Source organism: Bombina bombina, chromosome 1 (genome assembly GCF_027579735.1).
Source record: "Bombina bombina isolate aBomBom1 chromosome 1, aBomBom1.pri, whole genome shotgun sequence".
In the NCBI taxonomy this organism is placed as follows: domain Eukaryota; kingdom Metazoa; phylum Chordata; class Amphibia; order Anura; family Bombinatoridae; genus Bombina; species Bombina bombina.
In genome coordinates, this window is record NC_069499.1 from 1289705919 (window position 1) to 1289730269 (window position 24351).

Consider the following 24351-nt stretch of genomic DNA (forward strand, 5'->3'; position numbering starts at 1 on the left):
CCTCCCCCACCCCACAATTGTCCCCGCCATCTTAAGTACTGGCAGAAAGTCTGCCAGTACTAAATAAAAGGAGTTTTTCTTTTTTTTTAATAAAAAAAAATAAAATGTTTTAGCTGTGATGGACCCCTGCCTTAGCCCCAACCTCCATGATCCCCCCCCCAGCTCTCTAACACTCTCCCCTACCTATTTGCCGCCATCTTGGGTACTGGCAGCTGTCTGCCAGTACCCAATTTGCCCCCAAAAACAAAAGTATCTTTTTCTCTTTTTGCAATTATTAATATTTTCTGTAGTGTAGCAGCCCCCCACAATACCCCAACCCCCTCCCCCTCCCAGATCCTTATATATTTATATTTTTAAAATCTTTTTTCCCCCCTCTTCCCTCCTCATTGGTGTCAGTGGCCAGCTAATCGCGCACGCGAACGCGCTCCCCCGCTCGCTCCCGGCACCCGGCGTGCACATTGCACTTACAGGAACCGGATGCCGGGTAGCGATGGGCCGCCCACCCGCCTCCCTGTTATGCTCCCACCCACCAACGAACCGGCACCATCGCTACCGGTGCAGAGAGGGCCACAGAGTGGCTCTCTCTGCATCGGAGTCTTCTAAAAAGGTATTGCAGGATGCCTCCATATGGAGGCATCACTGCAATACCCTGAGAGCTGCTGGAAGCGATTGCGATCGCTTCCAGCACTCTCTTAGACAACTGACGTACCAGGTACGTCTATTGTCATTAACTGGTTGTTAATGCATGACGTACCTGGTACGTCAGTTGTCATTAAGGGGTTAAACACTCACATACGACACACTCTCATCTTTCTCTTACCATCTTTCTTCTCCTTGCAACTGTGGATGTCTCACCTAATCCAGGTCTACTTTCTGCCTCTTTCTGCTCACTAGCATGACTGAATCTCATTAAACCCTATCAATCTCATTAAATGCACTTCTATTAATACGCCACAATTCTCTGTATCCAATATCCTCACTTCTATTAACGACCTATTCATGTCACTATCACTTCACCTCTTACCCCTCACAGAAACTTGGCTCTCCTCCTCTAACACAACTGCTGTAGCCTCTCTGTCCTATGGCGGCCTGCACTTCTTCCCTCTCTCTCTGATTCTCTAATCCCTACCCTAACTCATCTCTTTAATCCGACTTTCACCACTGGCACATTTCGTGATACATTCAAGCATGCGTCAATCACACCAATCCTTGCTCAACCCCTTCTAACTATCGGCTGGTCTCCTTACTTTACTTTGCCTCTATTATTATCTAATTAGATTCCGATTGGCTGATAGAATTCCATCAGCCAATCGGAATTAAGGTTGAAAAAATCCTATTGGCTGATTGGATCAGCCAATAGGATTGAGCTCGCATTCCATTGGCTGATTGGAACAGCCAATAGAATGCAAGCTCAATCCTACTGGCTGATTGGATCAGCCAATAGAATTGAACTTCAATCCTATTGACTGATTGGATCAGCCAATAGGTTTTTTTCAACCTTAATTCCGATTGGCTGATAGAATTCTATCAGCCAATCTGAATCTAAGGGATGCCATCTTGGATGACGTCATTTAAAGGAACCTTCATTCGTCGTTAGTCCATCGGAAGAAGAGAATGCTCCGCGTCGTATGTCTTGAAGATGGATGCGCTCCGCGCCGGATGTATGAAGATAGAAGATGCCGTCTGGATGAAGACTTCTGCCCATCTGGAGGACCACTTCTGCCCGTCTGGAGGACCACTTCTGCCGGCTTCGTTGAGGACATCTTGCCGCTTGGATGAAGACTTCTCCCGATAAGTGAATCTTCGGGGGTTAGTGTTAGGATATTTTAAGGGTGTATTGGGTGGGTTTTATTTTTAGGTTAGGGCTTTGGGCAGCAATAGAGCTAAATGCCCTTTTAAGGGCAATGCCCATACAAATGCCCTTTTCAGGGCAATGGGGAGCTTAGGTTTTTTAGTTAGGCTTTTATTTGGGGGGTTGGTTGTGTGGGTGGTGGGTTTTACTGTTGGGGGGGTTGTTTGTATTTCTTTTTCAGGTAAAAGAGCTGATTTCTTTGGGGCAATGCCCCGCAAAAGGCACTTTTAAGGGCTATTGATAGTTTAGTTTAGGCTGTTTTTTTTTTTATTTTGGGTGGGCTTTTTGTATTTTATAGGGTTCTTAGATTAGGTGTAATTAGTTTAAAGATATTGTAATTTGTTTTTTATTTTCTGTAATTTAGTGTTTGTTTTTGTAATTTAGCTAATTTTATTTAATTTATTTAACTGTATTTAATTTAGGTAATTTATTTAATTGTAGGGTTAGGTTAGGTATTAGTGTAACTTAGGTTAGGTTTTATTTTGCAGGTAAATTTGTATTTATTTTAGCTAGGTAGTTATTAAATAGTTAATAACTATTTAATAACTATTCTACCTAGTTAAAATAAATACAAACTTGCCTGTAAAATAAAAATAAAACCTAAGTTAGATACAATGTAACTATTAGTTATATTGTAGCTATCTTAGGGTTTATTTTATAGGTAGGTATTTAGTTTTAAATAGGAATAATTTAGGTGATAATAGTAGGTTTTATTTAGATTTATTTAAATTATATTTAAGTTAGGGGGTGTTAGGGTTAGGGATAGACTTGGATGTAGGGGTTAATAAATGTAATATAGTGGCGGTGACGTTGGGCGTGGCAGATTAGGGGTTAATAAATATAGGTAGGTGGAGGCGATGTTAGGGACAGCAGATTAGGGGTTAATAATATTTAACTAGCATTTGCGAGGAAGGAGTGCGGCGGTTTAGGGGTTAATATGTTTATCATAGTGGCGGCGATGTCCACAGAGGCAGATTAGGGGTTAATAATTTAATTTTAGTGTTTGCAATGAGGGAGGGCCTCGGTTTAGGGGTTAATAGGTAGTTTATGGGTGTTAGTGTACTTTTTAGCATTTTAGTTATGAGTTTTATGCTACGGCTTTGTAGTGTAAAACTCATAACTACTGACTTTAAAATGCAGTACGAATCTTGGCAGGATAGGGTGTACCGCTCACTTTTTGGCCTCCCATGACAAACTCGTAATACCAGTGCTATGTGAGTCCCATTGAAAAAAGACTATACGCAAATTGCGTAAGTTAATTTGCGGTAAGGCCAAAAAAGTTTGCGGTGCCCCTAAATCTGCAAGATTTTATATGTTTTCTGCTACTTAACTGCAAGGGGCTCCAATGCACTTATATATATATATATATATATGCCTTTATATGTATACATATGTATTTATGTGTTTATGTGTGTGTATGTGTATATATATATATATATATATATATATATATATATATATATATATATATATATATATATAAAACACATAGAGAAAGTCCAGCACTCACAAGATCACAGCTAAGATTTAAAAGCAAAAATGGAAAGGTTAGTTACCGCATCTGGCCAAATGGGACAAGCCCAGGTACCACATCAAGGTCCTTTCCAATACCTGGGACCCTAAAACAGCCACACAATGCAATCTCAAATCCAAACAGACTGGGAACAAGGGAAGGGTGCACAGGCTTATGTGAGCTTGTAAGTGAGTGCTGGACTTTCCTATCTGGGGTTAACAGCCTGTGACTCTGGGGACAGCACCGTTTCCTGCGAGTGCCAGTGAGCACCCAGGGCTGAGCATGTTGCAGGGTCATGGGATGTGTACCCGGTCCGGTATGAGAGTGCAGTCCCCTTCCGTGTTTTATATATATATATATATATATATATATATATATTATATTTTATATATATATATATATATATATATTATACAGGTGGATATAAAAAGTCTACACACCCCTGTTAAAATGTCATGTTTCTGTGATGTAAAAAAATGAGACAAAGATAAATCATTTCAGAACTTTTTTCACCTTTAATGTGACCTATAAACTGTACAACTCAATTGAAAAAGAAACTGAAATCTTTTAGGTAAAGGGAAATAAAAATAAAAAACTAAAATAATATGGTTGTATAAGTGTGCACACCCTTTTATAACTGGGGATGTAGCTGTGTTCAGATTTAAGCAATTACATTCAAAATCATGTTAAATAGGAGTCAGCACACACCTGTCATCATTTAAAGTGCCACTGATTAACCCCAAATAAAGTTCAGCTGTTCTAGTAGGTCTTTCCTGACATTTTGTTAGTCGCATCCTACAGCAAAAGCCATGGTCCGCAGAGAGCTTCTAAAGCATCAGAGGGATCTCATTGTTAAAAGGTATCAGTCAGGAGAAGGGTAGAAAAGAATTTCCAAGGCATTAGATATACCATGGAACACAGTGAAGACAGTCATCATCAAGTGGAGAGAATATGGTTCAACAGTGACATTACCAAGAACTGGATGTCCCTCCAAAATTGATGAAAAGACGAGAAGAAAACTGGTCTGGGAGGCTGCCAAGAGGCCTACAGCAACATTAAAGGAGCTGCAGGAATATCTGGCAAGTACTGGCTGTGTGGTACATGTGACAACAATCACCCGTTTTCTTCATATGTCTGGGCTATGGGGTAGAGTGGCAAGATGGAAGCCTTTTCTTGCAAAAAAAAAAAACATCCAAGCCCGACTAAATTTTGCAAAAACACATCTGAAGTTTCCCAAAAACATGTTGCAAAAGGTGTTCTGGTCTGATGAAACCAAACTTTAACTTTTTGGCAATAATTCCAAAAGATATGTTTGGCGCAAAAACAACACTGCATATCGCCAAAAGAACACCATACCCACAGTGAAGCATGGTGGTGTCAGCATCATGCTTTGGGGCTGTTTTTCTTCAGCTGGAACTGGGGCCTTAGTCAAGGTAGAGGGAATTATGAACAGTTCCAAATACCAGACAATATTGGCACAAAACCTTCAGGCTTCTGCTAAAAAGCTGAACATGAAGAGGAACTTCATCTTTCCCCATGACAACGACCCAAAGTATACATCCAAATCAACAAAGGAATGGCTTCACCAGAAGAAGATTACAGTTTTGGGATGGCCCAACCAGAGCCCAGACCTGAATCCAATTCAAAATCTGTGGGGTGATCTGAAGAGGGCTGTGCACAGGAGATGCCCTCGCATTCTGACAGATTTAGAGTGTTTTTGCAAAGAAGAAAGGGCAAATCTTGCCAAGTCAAGATGTGTCATGCTGAAAAACTCATACCCAAAAAGACTGAGTGCTGTAATAAAATCAAAAGGTGCTTCAATAAAGTATTAGTGCACACTTATGCAACCATATTATTTAATTTTTTTATTTTTATTTCCCTTTACCTAAAATATTTCAGTTTGTTTTTCAATTGAGTTGTACAGTTTATAGGTCACATTAAAGGTGGACAAAGTTCTGAAATGATTTATCTTTGTCTCATTTTTTTACATCACAGAAACATGACATTTTAACAGGGTTGTGTAGACTTTTTATATCCACTGTATATATATATATATATATATATATATATATATATATATATATATATATATATATATATATATATATATATATATAACACACAGAGAAAACCCAGCACTCACTTACAAGCTCTCAGCTAAGATTTAAAAGCAAAAATGGAAAGGTTAGTCACCGCATCTGGCCAAATGGGACAAGCTCAGGTACCACGTCAAGCTTGTAAGTGAGTGCTGGGTTTTCTCTGTGTGTTGTATTAATTTGTTTTATAATTTTCCCTATGGCTCTTGCACCCAGACCTGTCTGGGGTTAACTGCTTGTGGCTCTGGGGACAGCACAGCTTCCTGTGAGTGCCAGTGGCACCCAGGGCTGAGCATGTTGCAGGGTCATAGGATGTGTACCCGGTCCGGTATGAGAGTGCAGTTCCCTTCCGTGTTTTGTATATATATATATATATATATATATACATACACATACATATACATATGTGTGTGTGTATATATATATATATATATATATATATATATATATATATATATATATATATATATATGTATGTCTGTCTGTAAATACATATATACACATATAAATACATAAATACATATGTACGCACATATAAACATATATATATTTACATACATATACATATTTAGACATGTATATGTATGTATCTATGTTAAAGCCATTTGCAGCCTTTTTATTTCCCCCCAAGACCTCCTATCTTTGAGCCCTTATAACTTTTTTTTTAATATGTTTTATAACATAGTGCTATTATGGGTGTAACTGTACTTTTAAATGTATTTTAATGTGTTTTGTGCAACTTTTTATTTTAGCAGTTAATCAGAGCTCTGAGGTGACGCTAACTTGATGCGCATTAAATTCAATGGCGTTCCATTGAACACGTTTACTTTCAACTTGTAATACGGGCGCTACTTTCAACACACACACAAACAGCCTTGATAAACACGATATCGCTTGCTCGCAACTGTTAGTGCACCACTTGTAATCTGGCCCTAAATCACGATCTACAACAAATGCTCCACTCTTTGGTCAAACTCTGACCTACGTCTCTCCAATACTATTATTGCTACGTCCCTCTCTGGCCTCCAAGACGTTTCACCCGCTGCTCCTGTCCTCTGGAATACTCTACCCCGCACAATCACACTCCATCCTTGTATAGCTTCAGACGTTCCTTGAAAACCCACATATTGAGAGAGGCTTACTATCTCTCCTGTTTTTTCATCCTACCCAAAATCAATCTTGTGACAAGTTACCACAAACCTTATGTCTCTGCACCCTATAGACTAAGTTCTTTGGAGCAGGGCCCTACTCCTGTACTAGGTTTGTTAAGTTTTTTATGTTTTTGTATCTTATCACAAATATTTTTCATTGTATACCCCTATTCAATACCCATCGCTACAGAATTTTGAAGTGCTAAGCAAATAAATGGTAATAATAAATAATAATAACAATGCATATGTAAATTACACTAACTTCACAAATTGATCCCTTGACTCGTCTCACTTAAAAGACCACTAAACACAGTAGAATAGAATAATCAATATATGCATAATGAAGAGACAATGCAAAAACTTTCAAATGAGTAGTAGATTTTTTCCTGGCAAATGTTAGCTACGTTTTCCTTCCTATTGCATTATGTGACAGCAATTAGCCAATCACAAAATGCATATACGCATACCCTGTGAATCTTGCACATGCTCAGTAGGAGCTGGTGCCTCAAAAAATGTGGATATAAAAAGTTTGTGCACATCTAGATAAAGGAAGTAAATTGGAAAGTTGTTTAAAATTGTGTGTTCAATCGGAATCATTTAATTTTGACTTGACTGTCCCTTTAAGTATGGACATCCAAAGTGTATAACCTTTATTATATTTTTCAATTTTTAGAACATCATGTTTGGACAGCAATTTAAGTGTGTGCAATAGGTGAAAGGTTTTAGGCGACGTTGGGCATGGGTGAGATGCTAAGAAATGTGTAAGGGGTGACTACCTTTAGAATAAGCAATCGGTTATGTAAAGAATAAAACATTTTCCAATTGGAAACATTTTGAATGCTAAGTATTTAGAATGACAAAGATAAAACGTAGCAATTTACCATCCTTCACAAATGCACAGGAACTAACACAACCTGTGTGTACATTATGTAAAACTTCTGGGCCTTTATGACGAAATTCTCCAGTATTGATGTCCCATATTTTTAATGTTTTGTCCCACGATGCGGTACAAAAAAAACGACCGTTTGAGCTGAAAGCACAGTCTGAAATCACATTGGAATGTCCTCTAAAAAAAGAATTAAAGATACTGTAAAATAACTTATTAGACACACATTAAAATGACCTGAACATCTACATATACAAGTCAGGTAAATATAATAAAAATAAATATAGCATCTATATGTCAGGCAAATATAATACAGCTTAATCCCCTAAGCCCAATGTGACATATATACATTGCGCGGTACTTTGCCTATCATACCGCACAATGTATATATACGTTGGAGTAACTGGAAGTTCCAGCAGTCTTGGCTGTTCGGTTACAGCCAAGAGCTGGAGTTCCTGAGTTCATGGCATCTGTCTTTGTATGGAACCGTAGCACGATCGGTGCTCTGGTTCCATATAAAGGCAGATGCTAGATTGTTACAGACGGTGACACTGTGTGTGTCACCGTCGGTAACGATCATCTGCTGGTGCTAGCGGGAGGTGTGGGAGGGAATCCGGGAGGCGAATGGGCGGTCCAGCAGCAGAGGGGGGAGGGAAAAGGGAGTGGGAGGGCCCTACACTGTGGCAAATAAAAAAGGGAGAGGGAGGGAAGGGGAGCTACACTACAAAAAAGGTGGGGTGGGCGTGAGGGGTCCCTAACTAATGATTGCGGGTGGAGGGGACCACTACACTACAGAAAATAAAAAAAATAATGAAAAAATAATAATTACATTTTATAAAGACAGCTGCCAGTTTCTAAGATGACAAACATATGGCTAGATTACGAGTTTAGCGTTATAGCTCATAACGCTGCTTTTACTACTACTTTTCACTACCGCTTGGCTACCTTTTTGGCCGTAACGTAACGTAAGTACCGCACCTTTCAAAAAGTCCATTTTCAATGTGACTTCCATAGCGCCAGTTTTACAAGTTTTGCCTGTCCGGCCAAAAAGTGAGCAGTACAGCCCATAACTACAAGATCTGTACCGCCACCTGAAAGTCAGTAGTTGTGGGTTTTACGCTACAAAGCTGTAGCATAAAACTCATAACTAAAGTGTTACAAAATACACTAACACCCATAAACTACCTATTAACCCCTAAACCGAGGCCCTCCCACATCGAAAATACTAAAATAATTTTTTTTACCCCTAATCTGCTGCTCCTGACATCGCCACAACTATAATAAACATATTAACCCATAATCCGCAGCACTCCCGCATCGCAAACACTAGTTAAATATTATTAAACCCTAATCTGCTGTCCCCAATGTCGCCGCCACTATACTAAAGTTATTAACCCCTAAACCTAACTCTAAGTCTAACCCTAACCCTAATGTAACCCTAACACCCACTAACTTTAACCTAATTAAAATAATTAAAAATAAAAATTACTATTAATACCTAAAATTATTCCTATTTAAAATGAAATAAATACTTACCTGTAAAATAAAACCTAAGCTAGCTACAGTATAACTAATAGCTATATTGTATGTAGCTTAGGTTTTATTTTACAGCTAAGTTTGTATTTATTTTAACTAGGTTGATTAGTTAGTAAATAGTTATTAACAGTGACGTGCAGTGATAGGAGGCAGGGGAGGCTCTGCCTCCCCTGTCAAATCAGAGAATAAGAAAGTTTTTATTTCTGAATATTACTTTAAAAAAAATATATATATTTTACTTCTTTTTTTTTGGCCATGCCCCCATGCCCCACCCTGTACCCCCCCCCCCCCATGCTGTGATTCCAATTCCAAATTCTCAGTGACGTGACATCCATGTTGCGCAATAAGGAGGCAGTGAGCCGTACCGCTGCCCTCCATGATTGCGCAACCTGGATGCTTAAATATCTTCTTAGCTCACTTTGAGCTAAGCGCCACCCAGTAGTGGCTTACCGGGCCCCATACACACTCCAGTAGAGGCGTTTCTTAAAACCGCCTCTATAATGGAGCTAGATTATTTTCAACCAATCAGCAGCATCAGCGCTGCAGGGGAGGCGTGTCTGTCTCCTGGTCTTGGGCTGACTGCCTGAATCGGAGGGCTGTGACGTCACATGCACGCGTGGGAAGAGTAAGGAGGGAGCTGCTGCAGCGCTGCTGAGTGTGCGCCATAGAGGACAGAGAACTTGAAGAGCTAGGAGCCAGCCACCCACGTGGACTCACACTGTCCCTGGCTGCCTGTCACTGTCACACTTCTGTGTGACTGTGATGCAGAGCGCTGAGCGAGCCACAAGGAGCTGGAGGGAGACAGTTGGAGAAGTTGAGTTCTATAAGTAAGTCATATATCCTGCCATTAGTTAATCAGCAAGGCCAAGGTCTGACTGACAGTGACTATAAACTTTATTGCAAACTATAAATAACATTTGAACTTTCTTTTACATATATTATATACTATATGTAGCATGTTTTTAATCGGTTTGCAGCCGTTGTAATTAGTGCCACCTTTTCTATCAAAAAAGCAACTAATTAATTCCTAGGTAAATTTATATATTTTAATATTTTGTATAGCATTTGGGCATTTTTAACTAATCGTGTCTGGTAGTTTCATTGTGTAGGAGAGAAGCTGACATGAATTATTTGTCCCCTGCAGGTGTGAGAGAGGAGTGAGACTTTTGGAAGGCATTTTTGATATGTGTCTGTAGGGAGTGTGAATTTTTATATTTGCTCCCAGCATTACCTTCTTTACCTGACCCATTATATGATAATTGCAAGGTCTGACAGTGAATTTCTAAACATATGTGAATTTTTATATTTGCTCCCAGCATGACCTGACCCATTATATGATCATAGCAAGGTCTGAGTGACTTTATAAACATATGTGAATTTTTATATTTGCTCCCAGCATTACCTGACCCATTATATGTATATGTATATAATAGTACTAACAAAGACTGATCCCTTAGCTCATTGCCACTAGCACATTACAGATTTTAGCAGCAATTGATTAAATGAACACACCAATAAGAGTGCTATGATTAATTTTGCACTAACAGGTCTATATTGTGCAGACTTCCCATACCTCTATATTGTGCAGTATTCCCATGCCTCTATATTATGCAGTCTTCTCATACCTCTATATTGTGCAGTCTTCCCATACCTCTATATTGTGAAGACTTCCCATACCTCTATATTGTGCAGTCTTCCCATACCTCTATATTGTGCAGACTTCCCATACCTCTATATTGTGCAGACTTCCCATACCTCTATATTGTGCAGACTTCCCATACCTCTATATTGTGCAGTCTTCCCATACCTCTATATTGTGCAGACTTCCCATACCTCTATATTGTGCAGTCTTCCCATACCTCTATATTGTGCAGACTTCCTATACCTGTCCCCCTCAGTATCTCTCTCCCCCCGTCTCTCCCTCTCCCCCGTCTCTCTCTCCCTCTCCCCCGTCTCTCTCTCCCTCTCCCCCCCCCCCCGAGTGCATTTCTGTGTTTCTGTCTACCTTTTATTTATTTAATTAATGAATTGGTGGTGCCATCTGAGGGTGTGGCTTTATTTGAAGGGGTGGGATCAAGCACCCCAACATCTTTAAATTTTACCAGCCGCCACTGGATCAAGACATTTTTTATATTTTCTGAATAATGAAGGAATCTATAAGCATAATTTGCAGCATTAAAGTAAAAAGTATGTTGTAAACATATTTTAATAGGCCTGGATTTCTAGATCTCATAATCAGAGCAAGCATTTTGTTATCTGGCAAGAGTTCTGTTACAATCCTTTAGACTAAGATCAGATGTTTACTAAGTTGACCAGTTTTCCAAGACACCATTTAATGGGACATGAAACCCATATGTTTTCTTTCATGATTTAGAAAGAGCATGCAATTTTAAATAACTTTCCAATTTACATCTAATATCTAATTTTCTTCATTCTTTTGATATCCTTTGTTGAAAATCATATCTAAATATGCTCAGTAGCTGCTGATTGGTGGCTGCACATAGATACCTCATGTGATTGGCTCACCCATGTGCATTGCTATTTCTTCAACAAAGGATATCTAAAGAACGAAGGCATATCCTAGCCAGTGCCTCACCAGCCTCTGACGTCACTGCACGTCACTGGTTATTAACTATTTACTAACTACCTAGTAAAAATAAATACAAATTTACCTGTGAAATAAAACCTAACCTGTTTTACAGTTAAACCTAACATTACACTAAAATTAAATAAATTACATTAATTTAATACAATTAACTAAATGACAAAAAAAAATAAACACTAAATTACACAAAATAAAAAAGAAATGATCAAATATTTAAACTTATTACACCTAATCTAATAGCCCTATCAAAATTAAAAAAGCCCCCCCAAAATAAAAAAAACCCTAGCCTACACTAAACTGCCAATAGCCCTTAAAAGGGCCTTTTGCGGGGCATTACCCCAAGGAAATCAGCTCTTTTACCTGTAAAAAAAAAATAATAGAAACAACCCCCCAACAGTAAAACCCAACACCCACACAACCAAACCCCCCAAATAAAATCCTATTTAAATAAACCTAATCTCCCCATTGCCCTGAAAAGGGCATTTGGATGGGCATTGCCCTAATCTAAAAATAAAACCCACCCAATAAACCCTTAATAAAACCTAACACTAACCCCCAAAGATCCACTTACAATTTTTGAAGACTGGACATCCATCCTCATCCAGCCGGGAGAAGTCTTCATCCAAGCGGGCAGAAGTCCTCAACGAAGCCGGGAGAAGTCTTCATCCAAGCGGCAAGAAGTCGTCCTCCAGGCAGGCAGAAGTCTTCTTCCAGATGGCATCTTCTATCTTCCCTTTAAGGGACGTCATCCAAGTTGGCGTCCCTTGAATTCCGATTGGCTGATAGAATTCTATTAGCCAATCGGAATTAAAGGGTAAAAAATCCTATTGGGTGATGCAATCAGCCAATAGGATTGAGCTTCAATGCTATTGGCTGATCCAATCAGCCAATAGGATTGAGCTCACATTCTATTGGCTGTTCCAATCAGCCAATAGAATGCAAGCTCAATCCTATTGGCTAATTGGATCAGCCAATAGCATTGAAGCTCAATCCTATTGGCTGATTGCATCACCCAATAGGATTTTTTACCCTTTAATTACGATTGGCTAATAAAATTCTAGGGACGCCATTTTGGATAAGTGTACGACTGGGACCGTATGAAGAGGATGCTCCGCGCTGGATGTCTTGAAGATGGAGCCGCTCCGCGTCGGAAGGGTGAAGATAGAAGATGCCGTCTGGATGAAGACTTCTGCCCGCCTGAAGGACGACTTCTTGCCGCTTGGATGAAGACTTCTCCCGGCTTTGTTGAGGACTTCTGCCCGCTTGGATGAAGACTTCTCCCGGCTGGATGAGGATGGATGTCTGGTCTTCAAAAACTGTAAGTGGATCTTCGGGGGTTAGTGTGAGGTTTTATTAAGGGTTTATTTGGTGGGTTTTATTTTTAGATTAGGGACTTTGGGCACCGTAAAAGAGATAAATGCCCTTTTAAGGGCAATGCCCATCCAAATGCCCTTTTCAGGGCAATGGGGAGCTTAGTTTTTTTTTAGTTTTTTATTTGGGGGGTTGGTTGTGTGGGTGGTGGGTTTTACTGTTGGGGGGTTGTTTGTATTTTTTTTTTACAGGTAAAAGAGCTGATTTATTTGGGGCAATGCCCCGCATAAGGCCCTTTTAAGGGCTATTGGCAGTTTAGTGTAGACTAGGGTTTTTTTATTTTGGGGGGGGGCTTTTTTATTTTGATAGGGCTATTAGATTTGGAGTAATTCGTTTTTATTTTTGATAATTTCTTTTTTATTTTGTATAATTTAGTGTTTATTATTTTTTGTAATTTAGATAAATGTATTTTTTTAATTTAATTTATTTAATTTTATTGTAATGTTATGTGTTAGTGTAACTCAGGTTAGGTTTTATTTTACAGGTAAATTTGTATTTATTTTAACTAGGTAGTAAGTAAATCGTTAATAACTATTTGATAATTAGTCTACCTAGTTAAAATAAATACAAACTTAGCTGTGAAATAAAAATAAAACCTATGATAGCTACAATGTAACTATTAGTGTTATATTGTAGCTAGCTTGGGGTTTATTTTATAGGTAAGAATTTAGTTTTAAATAGGAATTATTTAGGTAATGATAGTAAGTTTAATTTAGATTTATTTTAAATTATATTAAAGTTAGGGGTGTTAGGGTTAGGTTTAGGGGTTAATATATTTATTTAGTGTTCGTGATGTGGGAGGCCAGAGGTTTAGGGGTTAATAACTTTAGTATAGTGGCGGCGGCGTTGTTAGGGTGGCAGATTAGGGGTTAATAAATTTATGTAGGTTGCGGCGACATTGGGGGCGGCAGATTAGGGTTTAATAAGTGTAATGTAGGTGTCGGCGATGTCGGGGGGCGGCAGAATAGCAGTGTTTAGACTCAGGGTTTATGTTAGGGTGTTAGGTGTAAACATACATTTTGTTTCCCCATAGACATCAATGGGGCTGCATTACGGAGCTTTATGCTCTTCTATTGCAGGTGTTAGGCTTTATTTTAGCCGGCTCTCCATTGATGTCTATGGGGAAATCGTGCACGAGCACGTCAAACCAGCTCAAAGCAGCGCTGGTATTTGTGTACGGTATGGAGCTCAATGCAGCCATATCGCCGGATTTTTGCAAACCTGTAATAGCAGCGCTATTAAAGGTGAGCGGTGACAATAACTTGCAAGTTATTACCGAGGCACTCATAACGCAAAACTCGTAATCTAGCTTATAGTTAGAGTGGGGAGGGTTAGAGAGCTGTTTGTAGGGGGATCAGGTTGGCTGGAGAGTAGGGGGATCCTACACTGCAGAAAAAAAATATATATATATATTTTTAAATTACCTTAAATTAATATTGGTAAACTGTCTGCCAGTACCTAAAATGGTGGTGACCAGTGGGGGTGAGGGAGGGTAGAGAGCTGTTTGGGAGGGATCAGGTAGGGATCAGGGGGTGGGGGTTGTCAGGTGGGAGTGTAATCTCTGCACTAAAGCTAAAATTAACTTTACAAGCTACTTGATTAACCCCTTTACTGCCGGGAATAATAGAAGTGTGGTGCGCAGCTGCAGTTAGCAGCCTTCTAATTACCAAAAAGCAATACCTAAGTGAGCTTATGATCTGGGAACAAGTTGCTGATTGGTGGCTGCACATATATGCCTCTTGTCATTGGCTTCCTGATGTGCTAGGCTAGCTTGCAGTAGCGCAGTGCTGCTCCTTTAACAAAGGATAGTACAAGAATAAAGCAAAATAAAATTGATCATGGGAGTAAATTGCAAAGTTTGTACAAAATCTATGCTCTATCTGAATTATAAAAGAAAAAAATTGGGTTTCATGTCCCTTTAAGCAAAATCTGTTAAAATGTAAACAGGAACTGCCACAGTATTGGTTTTGTATTTTTTACAAATCGGACATCTGCCAATGGTTTACTGGATGAGAGGGACATGGATGTATTAAAAGATATCTTGGTAAATTCAGGACACAAAAACAAGTTTAAAATTTGTTTTTAAAAAATAAAAATCATTTTGAAATGCTCCACTAGATGAAACAAAGTAGACTACAATGTCCTTTAAAACCTCTGGATATAAAAGGGTTGTTGCTAAAGTGTTGTTTCTTACTTGTTTACTTTAACAGTTGTGCGTTTAGCTATCATATCCCATAGCTTTATACTCTGATCAGATGAGACAGAACACACTCTCTGGCTTTCAGGATCAAAGCAACATCTTGTTATGGTGCTTGTGTGATGATCTGTAGATGAAAAAAAAAACAAAAAACTGTAGCTTTCCCCTCTGGTTCTGCACTGCAGGATATCAAAATTAGTTCAAGCTTTTATAGTTTGAAACTTCTGCTGATTTATTATCATTCAAATCTAAGTTCAGTATCTTTAAAAAGTAAATTGCCATGATATAAATCAATGGTTCCCAGAGTGGGCTATACTGCTCCAGGGGGCGGTGTGATTACCAAGTGGGCAATCATAGACATCAGTTGGAAGGGAGGCACTGAGATTGCCATGGGGGTGCTAGCAGACAAGGGAATATGTTAGTGATATCCTCCAAGCGCAATTATCTCAATTTGCTAAGCTTTATGCGAGATGTGTAAACAAAACAACTTTCAGGCTTTGTATCTGAATTTTTACTGTTTTTTGCTTTTTATACCTTTTGCATTTATGATAGTTCAGGTTTATCAGCAAGTTGAAGCTACCTGTACAGAAGGCTCTCATTGATTTTTTTACTAGCTCTGTACATTAGCACCTTTTGTTAACTGTGCATTTTGGAATTACTGTGCAGTAGAAGGAAGCACAGCAAAGCCTGTTGTGCTGGTCTGAGTAGAGTCTTCTGTCTGCTGTCATTGGATATAACCTGTGTGGTGAGCACTACATAATAATTTGGTAAGAATACATTTTCCATAAAAAGTTTGTTTATTGGTGCAGTTGTACAACTCCAGGCAAATAAATCAACACCAGATCTTCAAATGTGGCAATTAAATCAATTACACTAAATAAGATTAATTTAAAATTTTAATAAATGATTAATTCTTGCTTGTTTCAATTATATTAAGTCATTATTTTCATCAGGGGTCATTCACTGTTATTCTGAATACAATTTTTAACGTTGGGGGGGGTTTGATGATGAGTTTATGCAACCATGGGGGGGGGTCAGAAAAAAGTTTGGGGACACTCTGATATAAATAATGAACAATATGCCAAATTACTTGTATGATTTCAAAAGGCTATTATTACAAACATCTTAATATAACAATGGAAAACAAACCTTTTAGACTTTCGATTCTTGTGGCTGTCGCTGAATCAATGACACAAATAGAATTTTGCACATCCAAACTGCATACTACATATTTGCCATTTAGAGATATATTGCATGATGTCACAAGTCCATCCAAACTAATAGACCACTAAAAAAACAGTATGAAAGCAAATAAAATATTGTACACAACATATAGTGGTCGATCACAATCCTTTAGAAAAGTTTATCTAATGATTTTTATACAAAATTCACATAGTTCGTATGCATTATTTATCAGTGTGATCTACTCCAACAGGAGTAGATCACACTGATAAATAATGCATACGAACGATCCTTGCTAAACGAACACTAAGCTGACTGTCAGCCCTTAGTGATTCACATTACCAGGATCAAAGGTTATCAAAAGCAGAAATCATCTGCACAAACTTCACTCAGTTCCGTTATAGCTTCGCCCTCCCTCTCCCCCTCCTGGAGCATGTCAGTAATTGACAATAACAGTGCCTGAACGCTCTGCTTAGAGCAGAAAACTTGTGCAGTTTAAAAAATAAAACTGTGGGGGGAAGTTAAAAACATAAGTAATGCACTTAGCATTTGCTGCATAATGTGTATTATATACAATAGACTGGCAAATGAAATCTGTTTACACCCTGACTGAGAAATAAATGTGTCTTAATCCAGCTCACACGCTGCAGGCAAATGTTATATTCCTCTAAGTACTGTATGTAACAGCCAATATGCTGTGTCATGTGACTACTGAGCCCTGTAACGCACGTTACAATATGGCAGCTTACATAGGAAATTAAGCACTGGCTCAACACTGTATTTCAAAACAATCCCTTTGAAAAGTTTGGGGTAAGAGGAACAGATAAAATAAACAGCAGTGATTATTTTATTTTTATTTATAAGAAAAAGTAGGTTTCAGCAATTTTCATTAGGTGTTTAATATCCCTTTAATGCTCCCACTCGATCATTAACTGTGCTGCAAGTAAGCTTTTTGCACGCATCGGGTTGGGCTCATATTATGAGTTGAAAGAAAACAGTTTTTGCTTGTGTGCTAAACCAACAAGTGCAAAAAGTTTAACTTAGAATATTGCTTGCACATTAACGTATTCCCCCATGGAAATCAAAACCTACTTATGCGCAAACCTGATCTCATATTCTCTTGTGCGCTAACCCGACATGAAAATATTAATATTTCACATTCCAATGTTCTTAACATTTACAGATATTTATTTCCTAAGATATGGAGAGTCCAGGACGTCATTAATTACTAGTGGGAATATCACTCCTCACCAGCAGGAGGAGGCAAAGAGCACCACAGCAAAGCTGTTAAGTATCACTCCCCTCCCACAATCCCCAGTCATTCTCTTTGCCTCTGTCAATGGAGGAGGTGAAGTATGGTGTCTGAAGAAAATTGGATTTCTTTTGCTACAAGCAAGATTTTTTTGGGTCTAGCCATAGTCCACGTTAATCTCTTCAGTAGGGTAGTGCTGGCTTTAAAGCAGTTAGGAACTTGTGAGGTGGGCCTTGCTGCATTTTCCTAACATGTTGCTGCCCTAGTATAGAAAGCCAGAGTAGGTTTACTCAGTTCTTTCTTTTTTCTAGAGGTCTCTGTGAGGAGTATGTGTCCTCTCACACCTTGTAGGCTGTCCTCCTGCCGGATGGCTAGATTGCAAGCGAGTGCCTTTTTGTCTTCTAGGTATGGGAGACTGTGCACTTCATAAGGTTGAGCTGCAACATTATATGGGACATGTGTATCCTTTATAAGGTTATTGACAGGCAGGGAGAGGGCACTTATGTTTGACTAGAGATCAGGGGTTTATTACTTTTATTGGTTTTAAAGTATATACCTTTTACTTTGCTGTGGGTTATGCTAAGCAAGCTACTAACACACTTTGTGCTTATGGTGTTTTGTTCATGCTATGTTTTTGGTAGAACTAAATATTAGCTGCTCTGCTAAGGTACGCAGTTTTGAAGAAGCCTTATCTCCACAGTTTAAGCGGTGCGCTGTTCGTTGTGGAGATTTATGTTAAAACACTGACGCTGATGTTTTATGGGCTGAGATTAATCATTAAGATGGGCTGAACTAACATAAGTAACTGCTATGCCCTTCAGGGGAATTATGGGGCTAACAGTCTTCCATCGCTACAGACATAGTGGCGGCAAGGAATCTGCAATATTACAAAGGGTGTGTAAAGATGTACGCTTGTATGCGGTGCAGTTCTCGACGGCGGGTCACGTGACCCGCTTTTCCGCTTTGGTCTCAGACATGATCAGCTAGAGGAGTGGTGTCTTCTCTGATGCCATTATTTTCAGCTTACGATTGTCAGGAGAGCTGCCATGCTTACTTACCATTTATTTATTTTTCCGATTAAGCTTAAACACTTCAGTCAGGCTGAGGTGTAGCGATAATTATTTGTCTGTCTACCTAGCTTAGTGCTAGACTTTTTAAAGTGAACGTACACATTTACATATTAAAATGTTAAAATAAAGGAATTTTATTTTTATTCTGTGTTTTGTTATTTATGTATGTTATGTATTGAAGCACAAATTGTTCCTTATGCAATTCTGTGCTGCTTGCTTAGCTAGAACTTTCCCATGTAGAGATAGGTTGTTGCCCGCTGAACCCAATGTCTCTCAGGTTGATGCAGTTCAGGCAATGCCACAGCTTTCTTCTTAAACGTCCCAAGTCTCAATGGCGTCACAATGGCGTCACACGCAGTGCCCTGTGGTTCCTCTCAATCTCCTTGAGGAGTATATTTGACTGCAGAAATTGCTGCATAGATATGTTCAGCGGTATCTGCAGCATTATCTGCTTTTCCTAGGTTAAAGGGAAGACACAAGAGTAACATAAGAGATTCAGATAGTAGGGTTTCTGTCCCATCTACTGCTACGCAGGTTGTCCTTCCTCATAAGTCTGATGAGGAGAATATGTCGGTAGCCTCAGAGGGTGAAATCTTAGATTCGGGCAGTATAATTCCTTCATCTGATGCTAAAGTAGTAACCTTCAGATTTATGCTTGAACACCTTGTGTATTGTTAAAGGAGGTTTTGGCTACTTTGGACGACACCGATAATCCTATCGTTGTCAACCCTAGGAAGTTTAGTAAACTTTATCATTACTATGATGTTCCTTCCTATGTGGAAGTGTTTCTAGACCATGCTATGGAGATTTTTCCCAGGAATAGGAGAAGCCAGGGATACATTTCTCCCTGTATCCTGTCTTTTAAAAGATGTTTCCTGTCCCGGACTCCATTAAAGATCATTATGCATGGTGCCTTAAGTAGAAGGGGCTATTTCTTCTATGGCTCTGAGAACTACGATCCCTATAGAGGATAGATGCTCCTTTATGGATTCATGGACAAGAAGCTGGAGGCTTATTTGATCATCTAGATTTTCAATGGAAACTTGCAGTTTGTATTGCCACTGTGTCAAGTGCGGCATCTTTTTGGTGCAACGCCTTGTCTAAATAGACTGGGAGCCAAGATATCTGGCTGTGCTATGCTAGCCCGCGGGGCGTTGTGGCTAAAATCTTGGTCTGCTGATGTTTCCTCCAGTCTAAGCTTCTGGCACTTCTTTACAAGGGTAAGACCTTATTTGGACCTGGTCTGACAGAAATAACTTTTGATATTATCGGTGGAAAAGGGCCTTTTCTACCTACCACTAGATAAGAAGAATAGACCTAAAGGTCATCAGAGCAATTTTCGTTCCTTTCGAAACTTCAAAGGAAAGTCTTCTTCCTCTTCCAAGCAGGAACAGTCTAAGTCTTCTTGGAAACCCAATCAATCTTGGAACAAGGGGAAGCAATCCAAGTAACCGGCAGCTGAGTTTTAATCAGCATGAAGGGTTTGCCTCCGATCCGGATCAAATAGGGGGCAGACTTTCTCTGTTTTATCAAACATGGATACGAGATGTCTCAGATTCCTGGGCTGTGGACATAGTATCTCAATGTTACCGGGACCTTTCTTCCCTGGGAGTGATAGTTCCAGTCCCTGTAAGGGAACAGGGTCTAGGATTCTACTCAATATGTTTATGGTTCCTAAAAAAGAGGGAACTTTTTGTCCTTTTCTAGACCTAAAGTGTCTCATAAAAGTTTCTCAGGGTACCGTCTTTCAAATGGAAACTATTCGTTCCATTCTTCCCTTGATCCTAAAGGGTCAGTTCATGATGACCATAGACCTGAAGGATGCGTATCTTCATGTTCCCATCCACAGGGATCATCACTAGTTCCTGAGATTCGCCTTTCTAGACAAACACTTTCAGTCTGTGGCTCTTCCGTTTGGCCTTGCCACAGCTCCCAGAATTTTCTCAAGGGTTCTGGGCGCTCTCTTGGCAGTGATCAAGTCTCTGGGAATTGCAGTGGCACCTTAATTGGAGGATATGGGTTCAGGTGCCATCTTTTCAACAAGCAAACTCTTGTTGTCTTTTCTACATTCCCACGGATGGGAAGTGAATCTGGAAAAGAGTTCCTTTGTTCCAGCTACAAGGGTAGTTTTCTTAGGGACCATAATAGATTCCCTATCTATGAAAATATTTCTGACAGAGGTCAGAAAATCCAAAATTCTTTCCTCTTGCCTCTCTCTGCAGTCTACTGTTCAGCCATCAGTGGCTCAGTGTATGGAGGTAATTGGTCTGATGGTTGCTTCTATGGACATCTTTCCCTTTGTTCGATTCCATTTGAGAGCTCTGCAGTTATGCATGCTCAGACAATGGAACGGGGATAGACCTAGATCAGTCAAAAAGAGACTCTCTTCCGTGGTGGCTTTCTCAGGAGCATCTGTCTCAGGGTACATGTTTCTGGAAACCTTCCTGGGTGATTGTGACCACGGAAGCCAGCCTGCTGGGCTGGGGAGCAGTCTGGGATTTGTTCAGGGCGCAAGGACTATGAAGTCTGCTCTCCCCATAAACATTTTGGAGTTGAGAGCGATTTACAATGCTCTGATGGCTTGGCCTCAATTGTCCTTAGCCCGGTTTATCAGATTTCAGTTGGACAATATCACCTCAGTGGCTTACATCCACCACCAGGGAGGAACTCGGAGTTCCTTAGCCATGAAGGAGGTGGCTCGGATTGTTCAGTGGGCAGAAGCCCACAATTGCTGTCTATCTGCCATCCACATTCCAGGAGTGGACAACTGGGTAGCGGATTTCCTGAGCAGACAGACATTTCATCTCAGGGAGTGGGCTCTCCATCCGGAGGTGTTCTCCAGGTTAACCCTCAAATGGGGGGTGCCGGAGTTGGATCTAATGGCGTCTCGGCAGAACGATAAGCTTCCAAGATACATTTCAAAGTCAAGAGATCCGCAGGCTGCCCTGATGGATGCTCTGGCGGTTCCCTGGGATTTCAGTCTGGGATATCTGTTTCCTCCGTTTGCTGTCCTTCAATGAGTCATTGCTCGTATCACACAGGTGAGAGCATTGGTAATTCTAATAGCTCCGGCATGGCCTCGTAGGATCCGGTATGCAGACCTAGTGAAGATGTCATCTCTTTCACCTTGGAGGTTGCCTCTGAGGAAGGACCTTCTACCTCAGGGTCCATTCCTTCATCCAAGTCTCGTTTCTCTGAAGCTGACTTCTTGGAGATTGAACGCTTAGTTCTGTCTAAGAGTCGGTCATTGAGACCATGTTTCAGGCTCGCAAGCCTGTTACTAGAAAGAATTTCCATAAGGTATGGTGTAAATACCTTTATTACTGTGAATCCAAAGGCTACTCTTGGAGTAGGGTCAAGATTCCAATGATTTTGTTTTTTTCTCCAGGAAAATCTGAAGAAGGGATTGTCAGTCAGTTCTCTGAAGGGTCAGATTTCTGCATTATCTTTTTGTCAGGCCCTGGTCATTATCAGGCCTGTGTTTAAGTATGTTGCTCCTCCTTGGAGCCTTAACCTTGTTCTTAAGGTTTTGCAGCAGGCTCTGTTTGAGCCATTGCATTCCATAGATATTAAGTTGTTATCTTGGAAGGTCTTGTTTCTATCTCTTCTGCTCTGAGAGTCTTGGAACTCTCGGTTTTGCAGTGTGATTCGCTTTTCCTTATCTTTCATTCTGATAAGGCAGTTCATCGTTCTAAGTTGGGATTTCTTCCGAAAGTGGTTTCAGATAGGAATATTAATCAGGACATTATTGTTCCTTCTCTATGTCCTAGTCCTTTTTCTCATAGGAACGTTTGTTGCACAACTTGGAGGTTGTGCGTGCTCTACAATTTTACCTACAGGTGACTAAGGATTTTCGCTAGTCCTCTGCCCTGTTTGTTTGTTTCTCTGAAAAGCTCTGCTACTTACTTTCCTTTCCAGTTGAGAAGTATAATTCATTTTGTTTATGAGACTGCTGGTCAGCAGCCTCCTGAGAGAATTACAGCTTATTCTTCGAGGACTGTCTCCTCTTCTTGGGCTTTCACGAATGAAGCTTCTGTGGAACAGATTTGCAAGGCTACAACTTAGTTCTCTCTGCATACTTTTTCCAAATTTTACAAATTCGATATGTTTGCCTCGGCTGAGGTTTCTTTTGGGAGAAAGGTTCTTTAAGCGGTGGTACCTTCTGTTTAGGTCTGCCTGTCTTGTTCTCCCTCCCTAGTCATCTGTGTCCTCTAGCTTGGGTATTGTTTCCCACTAGTAATTGATGACGTTGTGGACTCTCCATATCTTAGGAAAGAAAAAAGCAATTTATGCTTACATGATAAATTTATTTCCGGATATGGAGAATCCACGACCCCACCCTTATTTTAAGACAGTTCTTTTTTTACTAAACCTCAGGCACCTATACACCTTTGTGTTATTCCTTTTTCTATTTCCCTTCGGTCTAATGACTGGGGATTGTGGGAGTGGAGTGATACTTAATAGCTTTACTGTGGTGCTCTTTGCCTCCTCCTGCTGGCCAGGAGCGATATTCCCACTAGTAATTGATGACGTTGTGGACTCTCCATATCCGGAAATAAATACATTTATCAGGTAAGCATACATTTTGTTTTACAGCGTTAGCGCTCCACTCGTAATCTGGCCCTAAATGCTCTGTCTGAATCATGGTTCAAGTCAGTTTGACTGTCCTATGCCTTCTAGTATGGTAAATTATACTATTAGTATTGTATGTGCTTTTTGGAGTGGATATGAGTGGGTTGAGCTATGCAAACCATAAAAGGGGGTTGCTCTACTTCATAGTAAACCTGGACATTTTTTTTTTTGCTTTCAAATGTTGGAAAATATGAGCTAGGGGTATTTAAGAAGTTTTTACATTTCAGATATCTACTTGGTTAATTTAATCTCCATATTTCACATCTTGTACAAGCTTCAAAAACTAACCACAAGTGTGTTTTAACACTGTTTTATATTAACATATTTTAGTGAAAATATACCAATTATAGAATAACATTAGCCTTCTATACTCATGATCACATGCTGTACATGTAAAATAATATATATCCAATAATATTTCAACTGATCTACGTTTAACCAATTTGCTTCTTGCCCACAAGTTCCATAAAGCCACAAATTAATGGCAATCAATTAACAAGTCATTATTATGCCTTACCCAATATTTATATTGTCACCTGCTGAGAGTATGACCAAAATAAATGTAGTCTTTCAGTTAAAGGGACAGTCAACCCAAAAATTACTTTAACTTATTTAGATTAGTTAAATAACAATCTTTACAGTAAACTGTAGCCAAATTTTCATCTAAATAAACTTTGGCAGAAAATACACTTACTGATCTCATCTGGCCTTTTTGAAATTGCCGTCTGACCCTCCTCCTCTGACGTCTGCCAAAAGCTTGCACTAACAGGATCCTTTCCTTTCTTCTCGTCCCTGCGCGCTCCTGCAATTTCAGCTCTCTAGCAGCTGTTCATACCTGGCACTCACTGCCTCTCATCCATGCTGTGCGTTGTGTGTTACAGAGAATGAGAGGCAGTAAGTGCCGGGCAGGCGGCGATGTGATGGTCTGTGCCCCTGTTTTAAGATTGCTTTAATACTCCAATGAGATTATAGAGAAATATTTTATAAAAGCAGCTTCAGTTTGCCCCA

General features: G+C 39.7%; 1 protein-coding gene across 1 annotated transcript in view; it reads right to left on the minus strand.

Moving 5' to 3' along the window:
• WDR88 (WD repeat domain 88) overlaps positions 1-24351 on the minus strand; it is a 77851-nt gene that overhangs the window by 5894 nt on the left and 47606 nt on the right. Inside the window, 3 exon segments of the mRNA XM_053719238.1 lie at positions 7494-7678; positions 15205-15334; positions 16357-16495. Coding sequence (XP_053575213.1) covers positions 7494-7678; positions 15205-15334; positions 16357-16495 — 454 coding nt within the window.